Below are 11,472 nucleotides of genomic sequence, written 5' to 3' on the forward strand. Positions count from 1 at the left end.
TGGTCAATGTGACCTATATCTACTTTCGGATTCCTCCTCCGACGAGGTCTTCAGGGTCCACTAAAGGCCTTCCTTCAATAGGTGAAGACCAACCACATCTTTTACAGTGCTTTCTCCTTTTCACGAGTTTAGGAGAGAACACTTACAAGTCTCACACCTTTCTTGAATGATCTCAACACTTAGAAAGGGAGGAGAACTCTAGTACTTTTACAACTCTTTAACACTTTAAAAACTCCAGAATATATCAAGCTTTCGTTGCCCTTTCATACAGAAAAGGGTGGGGTATCTATAGACCCCAATGGCTTTAAAAAATAGAGCCAAGAAGTGTCTCATCTCGTATTTCTGGGGTACTAGCGATACCACCACAATTACTGGGTGGTACTACCACCTGACACCTGACACTGGGCGGTACGACCGCCTGACAAAGCTTGGAGACTAAGCTCTAGAGTGGTACCACCACCTGACAGGGGCGGTACCACCGTTGGCAGCATTAACTGTCGGCGGTACCACTGCATGACAAGGGTGGTACCATCGCCCAGAATTCTTGGGAGACCGGGTCTCCCAAGCGGTGCCACCATTGGCCAAGAATTTAGGGTCCTAGTTGGGCCTTGAATCCAGCCCAACTACCGGCCCAATTGGCCCCTAATTAAGTTAGTGAGATTACCTCTCAATCTTAACTTAATTTACGCTCTAATTATGATAATTAAGACATGATTAATGCACTTCATGTTCCGGTGTGTCAATTGCTCTTCCGGTGAGCTTCCGGTGTACTTCCGGTGAACATCCGATGAACTCTTGGCAATGCTCCGGCGGACTCTCGGCAAGCTCTCGGATTTTACAATGATCTTCTTGGCGAGCTCCAATGAGTTTCTTTAGCAAGCTCCTGGACTTCTCGGTTGGTTCCGACAGAACTTCGGACAAATGTTCAGACTTCCAACGAACTCTCAAACTCCTAATGAGATCTCGATCTGGACTCCGGCAACACCTACTTTATGTCTTACTGCTATCATAGTTAATCCTGTACACTTTTTTCAACATATAGATTAGATCAAACGATTTACAATTGACTTCATCATCAAAATCCGAGATTCAACTGTCACAAAATGGAGACACTACCTAATTGGTCGACGGTTTCAAATACGCACTGATCACAAAAGCCTCAAATATTTTTTGGAGCAAAAGATTTTTTCTTTAGAGTAGCAGAAATGGGTCACAAAGCTACTATGATTCGAGAATTTAATAGTAGATATCCTTTCACGCCTTCTATAACAAGCTGAACTTGTATCTATTTCTATTCCTATTTGTGAGACTTTGGAAGTTATAAGAAGGGAATGGTCAGATAATCCTAAGATCCAAAATATCACTAAAAAATTAGAAGAAGCCATAAGTTCTGTCCCAAATTATAGTTGGGATTTGGTGGACTTGCGCTATAAAGGCTAAATAGTTGTTGCCCCACATTCTTCTTGGTAGGAGATAAGTCTGAAGGAGTTCCATTTATCACCAATTGCTAGTCCCTCGAGATTTCTCCGTACTTATAAACGAGTCTAACAACTTTTTTACTGGAAAGGTATGAAAAATTTTATCAAGAAATTTATTGTAGAATGTGATGTTTGCCAGCGTCACAAAAGTGAGACAGCAACCACCCTAGGCTTGCTACAAACCCTCCTTATTCCTAAAGCTACTTGGACCGACATATATATGGATTTTATTGATGGACTCCCACCATCTTAAGGAAAAGGTACTATACTTGTAGTCATGGATAGGCTTACAAAGTATGCTTATTTTTTGTGCTTTACAATATCCTTACACTACTGCCAATGTTGCTCGTATTTTTATGGAAAACATAGCTAAATTGCATGGGAGTCCCTGTTCCATTGTTAGTGACGGAGACAAGGTTTTTACTAACTCCTTCTGGACATAACTTTTTCGTTTATAGGATACTCAGCTGAATATGAGCACTGCTTATCATCCATAAATAGATAGGCAACTGAAATGGTAAATAGGTGCCTAGAAAATTACCTTTGATGCTTTATTAGTGACAAGCCGAAGGAATGGATTAAATGGCTTCACTGACCGAAGTGGTGGTATAATACCTCTTACCATTCTTCTATTAAAATGACTCTATTTGAAGCAGTCTATGGTCAACCCCCGCCTATAATTACAAAATATATACCTGGTTATTCTAAAGTTGATCAAGTGGAAATGGAATTGATGGATAAAAACAAGATTATTCAACTTTTAAAGGATTACCTCACATACGCACAAGCAAGAATGAAACAAGCTGATAAACACCAAAGTGAACGAGAATTTACCATGGGTGATTGGGTTTTCCTTCGTCTTCAACCATATAAGAAAACTTTCATAAAGGTCCAATCTTCCACGAAGTTGTCTCCTCGATTTTTTGGGCCTTATAAGGTATTAGAACGTATTGAACCAGTTGCCTACCGCTTGGATTTACCTACTAGCTCTAAAATACATCTAGTCTTTCATATTTCATACCTTAAGAGGAAGTTGGGTGAAGATGCGATAGTGCAGCGTCATTTGCCGGACACTTCTACTACTGGGGAAGTTCAAACTCAACCACAAGCCATACTTGATCGACAAGTTATAATGTATCATAGACATCCTGTAACTAAAGTGCTGGTGCGATAGACCAAACTTACCAAAGGAAGATGCCACTTGAGAGTCCTACAGGACGCTAAAAGAGAAGTTTCCATAATTTGATACTGCTCAGCCTTGAGGACAAGACTGAATTGATACTCCTTTTATTTTCTATGTTTGTCTTTTATTTTTTATGTTTATTTATTAAGTATGTTTAGTTCAGTTAAAATCGAAACTCTATAAATAGAGATATAATTATTATTTTTCGATTATCTATAAAAATATTATTTAACCTTTTAACAAACCTTATGAGGTCGATCCTATCGAAATTCATCCCATTTTCTCCCGAAGACATTTCGGTCTTTATCAGTTTCAACATAAAGCAAGATCCGTGACTGTCTATTGTCGAGGTTCCAATACAGTAATTGAGACTTCATTTATTGACGTTGAACTGCCTTCTCCCTCGTTCTTGATTTCTGGAGACCTATTTCCTGTGGATTCATTTGAATCAGTGGTTCCACTAGTCTCAATGAGAAACCCAGGAGCAGAAGGAGATAGAGTAGTCATCGAGGAACTGCTTAGCATGAGAACAACCGATGCCATGGTGGGTCTCTTCGAGGGGTTTTCTTGAACGCATAGTAACGCCGTGCGTATGCATCGCAAAGCTTCTTCCCTTTGAAACCTACCACATAAGTTTTGATCCACTATCTGCAACGCCTTCCCTTTGTTCCAGTTCTTCCATGCCTGTTTAACGCGTACAGTCGCCAATATGCATTAGAATCATCAATCAGTCATCGATCACAGATTGCCACGATCTCAGTGTCGAGTGAAGAGAGGAAATGCTTACATAGCTCTGAAGGTTTGCGCGATGACCTGATCCACGAAACTCGCTGATTCTTCGACCAGTTATAATCTCAAGCACCAACACTCCGTAGCTGTACACATCTGATTTGTCCGAGACGTGCCGAAGCAAAGCATACTCTGGGGCAATGTATCCGCTGCACGATGCCACAGATGAACAGGGGACAACAACGGAGGAGCTTTTCAACAAAATGAATTCAAAATTTTGACTCACTTTGTTCCAACTATTCGGCTAGCACTCTCTTCTGATCTGTCTTGGTCAACCAACAGCTTTGAAAGACCAAAGTCAGATATCTTGGGGTTCATGTGCTGATCTAGCAAGATATTACCGGGTTTTAGATCTCGATGAATAATCCTTAGGCGGGAATCCTCATGAAGGTAGAGAAGTCCTCTTGCAATCCCTTCGATGATCTTGTAGCGCCTTTCCCAGTTTAGTTGACCACATTTTGTGGGATCTGCTTCACCGTGGTTGAATGAGTTCATTAGCAATCTTAGAGTAAAAGGAAATGGCATGGACACTAATAGGAGCTCTTCGATAATACATCCGTTAGCATTTGATTAAAAGCTTTGTTTTCAGAAAATTAAGAAGTTGGAGGAGGATCGTACCAAACAAAATTTTGTCTAGGCTTGTGTTTGGGAGGAATTCATAGACGAGTAGCTTCTCTTCTTCCGAGCAAAAACCGATGAGCCTCACAAGATTTCTGTGCTGAAGCTTAGCAACAAAAGCGACCTCGTTTCTTAGCTCTGCAAATCCTTGCTGTGAGCTTCTTGCGAGTCTTTTCACAGCTACTTCCTGGCCATCAGATAGTACGCCCTGTTCCGTATTTTGGGTAACATGAAGCTCTGGTGTAATTAAATGTAGACAGAAAGTGTGCAGTGTTTACTGCAAAAAAGGATAAGCCACTGGCTTTAACCATATATTTGACCTTATAAACTGGTCCAAATCCCCCTTCTCCAAGCTTGTTTGCGTCCGAGAAGTTATTGGTTGCAACCTTCAGTGTCTCGAAATCAAATAACAGAGAGTCTGCCTTCTCACTTTTCGCTCCTCGAACTTCTGATCGTTATATAAATTTTTTTGTTAAAATAAAAAAAATTTGAATTGGTTTTGATAAATTTTTAACATTTAAATGAATAAGAAACAAAAAACATAGATGGAGTCAAATAAATTTACATACTCGACTTTCTGGCAAATATTTTCGTCCTCCACAAAAAAATCAAAAGCGCTGCGACAAGCATCACAGCACCGAGGATGGGGATGACGACAGCCACTACTATTTTAGAGTTCTGCTTTTTTCCTGAATTAAAACGATAAACAACATCTGATGAATATTTCCATCTTCTTATAATTAAATTTTAATTATGTACAACTTGCAACAATTGGTAGGAAAATATGGATGAATCGTTTGTAATTTAACGCATGTACATAATTTAATTATGTACTGTAACTTGCCTGCATCTCTCGCTGATGATGACGAAGAGTTGGAGTCCACCACAGCAGGCGGAGGCGGTGGATTGGCTGTAGCTCCAGGCGGAGGTGCCGAAGAGAGTGCAGATGACAGCGGAGGCAGTGGAGATGTCGGGACCGACATATTATAGTATGAATAGGTCTCGTACCTCAAGAAGCACCTGTACTTCAACACCACTCCTCCCTGGTTTTTCCAGCAACAACTCTGCATTGAAGCCAACGACTGCCGAAGACACTGAAAGCAGTCATCATCAGACTGATCCCTGGTGCACTGCACCAATCCATACAGATTGGTGGCGCTCGTAAAGTTGGCTTGTCCAATGGCGAACATGCTGTCCGTCTTGTAGGCAGCCCAGTTGATGAGGGCATTCATCAATTCCCCCACCAGATCCACGAATCTCGACGTCTCCGAAACTTCTCCTACGTTGACTATGATTTGGGTAAAGGATGATTTGTTGCTCTCGGCCGAGAATTTTGTGTTGGAGTAAGCAAGGAAGCAGTGATCTCCCCAGGTAGCCGCATCTTTTGCGTAGGAGCAGCGACTATGGAGGGTGTCGACGGCGGTGGCGAGGCAAGCTTGGCATTTATCTTGAGAAACGTCGAGTTGGCAAAGCGCCAGGCCGAAGACTTGGTCTGGTGAACGCCCTGCAGATGTGTTCGCGTAGCCGGAGGAGACGGTGGCCGAGGTGAGGGACGGGAGGAGGAGGTTGAGGTTGGAATGGTAGGTGCTGTTGGTGGTAAAGTTGGAGTCCGTGTGACACGTTTCCCTTGATGCAGTGTGGCGTGCCTTATAGAGGGAGAGGAGGAAGAGGAGCTGCGCAAGCATCGGGAAGTAATTCCAGGAATGCATCGTGCAACTGGTTGTCCTCCGTTGATTTTGGGATGCCGTGGAGGGAGCATAGAGAGACGTAGCTTATTATATATAATACATTTGGAGCAAAGGTTAATTTGGATGGTCGCCGTAGTTTGTTTCATTGTAGTACCGAGTAATACACACTAGAAAACGTTGCACACAAATAATATACTCAGTGGGGTGGAATTGGTCCATGACAAGTTACGTTAAAAGAAATTTATTTCATAACAATGATGGTCATATAAAGTTAGGTGACCGAAGAATACGTGACAATGGCTCGTTGTTCCATTGATCGGGCCCTTCGTTGGTGTTGGGGTTCAAATGTAGAGGGATCCGAGTCAAAAGGACAAGAAGGGGATTCCTTGTTGACTTTGTTTCCTCCATGCGTAGAACGCAATGACGCGGATCAACAACACTGCAATTTCTTATCGAACGAAGACTCCCAGCAAGAGATGATTTCTTCAAAGCTGTGCTTTTGGCGTCGCAAGTGAGAGGCAACAGAAACAGATATCTCTTCTTTCTTCTTTCTATTCACTCGTGTATGGTTTTGGTACTGGCAGCGGAAAAATACTTCTTTCTTCTTTATATTAAGACGTGACTTTTGGGCAAGTATCGAGGCATGTTTTTCCAGACCAAGAAACGTGTGTGCTCGTTGATAAAGAGTGAGGAAAAACATAATTAAATTAAAACAAGAAGAGATTAATCGAACAATCTCGCATGCATTCCCAACATACTCTCCCCTCCACTGAGGTGCAGTTCAACAACAACAATCTTAACTTGTAAATTTTACTGTTGTGGCAGTTTCCGATAAAGATTGACCTTGACTGGGTCAAGATTCAAGATTTATAGGTTGTAAGATATGTCCGAAACCGTGTTCTGCCGATAGATTTTGTCAGAGATAGAAAAGATCGAACACTTTTTTTAAAAGGCACATAGTACGTAACATAACCAACAACCCCTGGCACGATGTGTCATTTCGGATGTGACACTCAAATCCACACGAGGCCCGGCTTTCCGAACTCTATGTTGAAGTCAGTCACGCGACTCATAATTTTATTATTATATCCGACATATTTAACTGTTATGATCTTTTCATTACAAGAAGAGATAATAGCCGGCCATTGTCTTTCGAATTTGCTTGTTATTATATCTAATACAGCATACTTTGGACTGTTGCACCTACTGCGAAAAATACCGCAGGCGGCTGCTCCTGAATGCGAATAGATATATATATATATATACATATATATATATATATATATATATATACTAGCACTGTAAATTCTTTACTAGCACTGTAAACTCAGAATGAACCGAGGTAAGTAGCATTAGGTACGATCCAAATGGTCAGCACTAAAGGAAGCTACATAAGTAAGTAGTTTGAAGAGAAGGAATCAGTTTAAATATCGGAAGCCGAAGCCGAATCTCAGTTATCAACAGCAAGCTACATAATGGGGGTGCCTAAAGATGGTAATTCCACTTGTTGTTCCAAGGAAGGAAAGCATGAAACTAATTGTTCTAAGAAAATAGGGAAATCAATCTACTATTGACACTCGGAAACAGTCCAACGAATGAATTTGTAGACTAGCGACCCTCCTGCCTCTAGTTATTAGCTTTCCCTTGACATTCTACCGACACAGTGAAAAACATGAAAAAAAGAATTCAGTAGTGACTTGCCGGCTCCTGCCGCTAGTGTTCCGTCTTCCAATTCCATTCTTATGATCAGTAGTAGCTTGTCGTCTGCCCTGAACCCTTATTTCTTTCCCGCGCGTACCTTCTCTAGCTCCTGCTGATTCTGGTTATTCACTTGGAGTCAACTTCTTCCTTTCCTACTTGTTACTTCTGACTTTAGGGATTCTATAACTCCTGCCGCCTAAACATTTGTAGGAGTTGCTTATACGTATGTCTGCTTGTCCAGTAGTGGCTAAGTAGACTTGTTCACTTCTTCGCCACCTAGAGACAAACATTCAATTCATTCTTCTTAACAAAGTAGAGAGGCAAGGCAAGGGCGACACCTAACTTGAAGTTGAGTCTAGTTCTCGTATAGAATAAGAATCAGAATCCTTATCAGAAGCAGGGGAAAGGGCAGGATCTCAATCTACAACGGGAAGTCAAGGTGTTGGCGCAGTGCAAGAATCCAGTAGTGACAAGTAAGCAAGGGCAGAATCTCAAGAATGAGCTTGGTATTCAAGAAAGAAGTCACCAAAGAGCCAGAGGATAGGTATTCTAGTTGCCAGCAGCAATCGGGTCTGTTCTTTGTGGACTCGTTTGACGAAACCCGTGTTTTTTCGTAGCTCAGCATTTTCCGCTAATAGAGAACAAAAAAAGACACAAGAGTTTTAGAAACCCGGGGAAAAAAGGCTGCAAGGGAGTTTTCCCTACTAGATGACCTATTTTCAATGATCTTTTTGAAGAAACCGTGTGTTTTTTTATAGCAAATAGTATAGGTCCGGAGTTACTTGCCTACTTGTTTAGTAGTTACTTGGCGCCTACTTGTCTAGTAGTTACTTGTTGGGTGAAGGGCAGAATCCATTACTTCCTACTGCGCTAAGACAATAAGTTGATCCTCCTATACAGAGGTCAAAGAGATAGGCCAGAATAAAGATCATTAGCTGGTAAGGAAGCAGCAGCCAGGTCTGCAAGTGATTCTGTTCTTGTTTCATCGTGAAGATAAGATCTACACTTTACAAGCACTATCGATACGCAGACCATTCTCTATCAGGTAGTACCAGTGTTTTGATCGATACCGAGGTGTACCGATCGATACTATTCCTGATTTCGATCGTTACCGAGACATATCATTTGGTTAGGTAAAAACATTTTTAAGGTTTTAAGGTATATCGTCGATATGTCCTAACGTATCGACAGTATACATCGGTATATATGCTTAGTGCATCGATACAAATCAATATTCAAAACCCTACTTTGGGAGCCTCAAAGATTGCCCGTGCCTCCGCTCGCAGCATTATGAGCTTTACGAGACATGACCAACAGCAAGAGTAGTATTTCATGTTGTAATAAAAAAACATCACAAAAGTAGAATATTTTATCAATTCACACATATGTGGGAGTTTATCAGCGTTGTTTGTTAGATAAGCGTGATTTAAATCTCTCGCTACTGCTTTGCTTGGAAATCATGTTCACCATGCTGCTTCAACACCAAGGTTCTCTCATCAGACAGATATAGAGAAGTCCTATAGAAGATAAGATTTCTCCAACTTGATAGAAGATAATATTTCCCCAATTATACGAGGAAATCTCTCTATTCTGTTTATTCTGTTGAGGGAAATCATTCATCCTAATCTGTATAAATAGGAGAAGGAACATGTTAATATATTGAAGCTAAAGCTATTTCATTTCTACAATAAAGCTTCTTCAATTATTGTCTTCGCTGATCTGCCAACAGTCGGCAGACTTAAGAAGAACGAAAAACGGATGTAAGGAGAACGAAGGGAATGCAACAGCAATCGCAGCAACAATAGCGATCTGCTCTTGCCCTACTCACGAAGCCTCTCGCTTTAAATCATTCTTTGCATCGATCCAAGATTGGTATCCTTGTCAGAAGCAACATCTTGCGGGGGCATGATAGAAGATAAGATTTTCCTAATTATATGAGGAAATCTCTCTATTCTATTGAGGGAAATCCTTCCTCCTAATCTGTATAAATAAGAAAGGGAACATGTTAATATATTGAAGCTAAAACTATTTCATTTCTACAATAAAACTTCTTCAATTATTCTTCTTATCTTCTATTATTATTATCACTCTACAATTGTAACTTACCAAAAATTTGGGGAGAAGTTTGTGAAGTGGGAGAGTTTGGAGGCACACCATCTGTCCAAGCATGCAGGTATTATGTTAATCCTATTTCATGGCTTGAAACCCAGCTGGAGATGCAGATTAGATTTGACGATTTTCATGTTTCGTATAATTCTTTTCATTTCTTTCTCGCATCACCATCTTCTTTCTTGAAGATGATATCTCTGACTTGACTGGTTGTTCGAGCGAAGTGACTGCGATTCTCTTCCATATCTAGTCAGTGAACTCGTGGCAGGCGACTTCTTAGTAGAAATAATAAGCAGAACAGGCTGGTCGAAGACCGATCGCAATTGCCGACGGATTGAGAGGGTGCTGAAGGTCTACAACACCCCAAAGTCTCTCGCTCGCTTCTAGGAGCAAAGGGAATTGGTCAGAACAAAAGCCAGAAAACTCCCGAAGAAGCGCCCCAGATGCTTGGCCGACAGCAACGAAGGCTCCATGGCACCACCGTTGCCTGTTCTCTTGGCATGATGGGCGGCTCTTCGAGCCTTTGCGCGTCGGAGAGATGCAGCGTTTGTAAGATCATCAGACATGGATGCCCCACGGAGAAGGAACCCAAGGGAGGGATCGGTGTTTTCCCGACTTCCACTAGCGGCAGAGCACATCGAGATGAATGAAGACGATCCTTCCATAAGGAAACATTGCTGGTGGGTAGAGTCATTGCTGGGAGGGTTCACAGGCCATCGCACGACTACCAAGAGCTTATAGGTCGATCTGCCTTCGATTCCTTGGCAGGGAACGTTGGTCTGTATGCAAGGATGAATGCCCTATAATATTTTTCTTGATTTGTGATCTCATATATTTGTTCCCAAGTTATCTGCAACCTCAACCCTTGTCTGCTACTATAGCCAGCCGGTCAAGCTGAGAGACCCCTAGAGTTGTCTCGGGGACGAGAGCGGCTTCGAAGAAAAGAAAGTTTGTGGGCGAGCTCTCACATGACATGTTTACCGATGTAGTCAATGTTTATGCTTATCTTCTGTGGTTTTTTACGTAATAAATTGAGAGTGACACCTATCTTACCTCTTCCCATACGGTCAACCTAATTCACCAAAGAAGTCAACGCTTACCTGCGAAAGATGTTGCGAATTGGCTTTTTTAAGGCAAACATGAGACCCCCCTTTTTTTTAAATTGACTGTTGCTAATTGACTTTTTCATTGGTCAATTAATTTGTACAATAAATTCAAACTTTAATCACTGTTCAACGATATGTCACCGTCGTTATTGTATACAGTAGCGTCGTCCCAGACGTCACATCGTCTTCTACGTGGTCTTTTTTTTTCTCTCCTCCCACATGTAGTTGCGGAGAAGCAACGACCGGCTTCCAGAAAAATCGCTGGGAACGTCACCCTTCCGGGACCCATTTTGATCTTATCCATAAGCTATTGTGCCGCGCAGAAAAATGTGGGGCCCACTTTTTTCTCCATTAACAACGCGGGTGGCCGTTCGAGTGGGTCCTGACGGAGTACGAAATCAATGTGCCTCTTGTCTAGTTTTCGCAGCACACGGCCACGTCAAAAGTGTCGAGAATACCCGCGGGAACGTTCTCCGTCCGTCCGTCGGATGGAGATCGGACGGCGGCTAGATCATCGCGAACGCCACACGTGAGGTCAGACCCACCGGTCCCGCTTGTCCTGAGGAGGGAGGTCACAGCACGGCACGCGTGGTAGAAGCCGCGGCGGGCCAACGAGGGCCCGGCTGTGCTAATTGGTTGCCACTTAGAGCTACCAGATCTTGATCGCACGGCGGAGGCTGGAAGAAAGAAACGAGGAAGCGGGGTAGGAGGGCGCCGCTGAAGACCATCGAGTACGCGGGTAAGTTGACCGAAGGCTACCTCTCAGCGACAGCTTAACGACAGCGTTAAGCTGTACGATC

The 11,472-nt window shown here is 42.3% G+C and overlaps 1 protein-coding gene across 1 annotated transcript; it reads right to left on the reverse strand.

Annotated features, from left to right (window-relative positions):
• Positions 1–2,917: 2,917 nt before the first annotated feature.
• Positions 2,918–5,777, reverse strand: LOC135624027 (cysteine-rich receptor-like protein kinase 44). The gene is made up of 6 exons (XM_065127499.1): positions 4,913–5,777; positions 4,389–4,516; positions 4,069–4,276; positions 3,677–3,917; positions 3,449–3,599; positions 2,918–3,345 (listed from the first exon to the last, which is right to left on the reverse strand). Exons 1-6 carry the CDS (start codon positions 5,775–5,777, stop codon positions 3,001–3,003), a joined length of 1,938 nt encoding a protein of 645 aa, XP_064983571.1. The 3' UTR covers positions 2,918–3,000.
• Between the last annotated feature and the right edge of the window lie 5,695 nt (positions 5,778–11,472).

This window comes from Musa acuminata, chromosome BXJ2-9, assembly GCF_036884655.1.
Source record: "Musa acuminata AAA Group cultivar baxijiao chromosome BXJ2-9, Cavendish_Baxijiao_AAA, whole genome shotgun sequence".
Taxonomy (NCBI): Eukaryota; Viridiplantae; Streptophyta; class Magnoliopsida; order Zingiberales; family Musaceae; genus Musa; species Musa acuminata.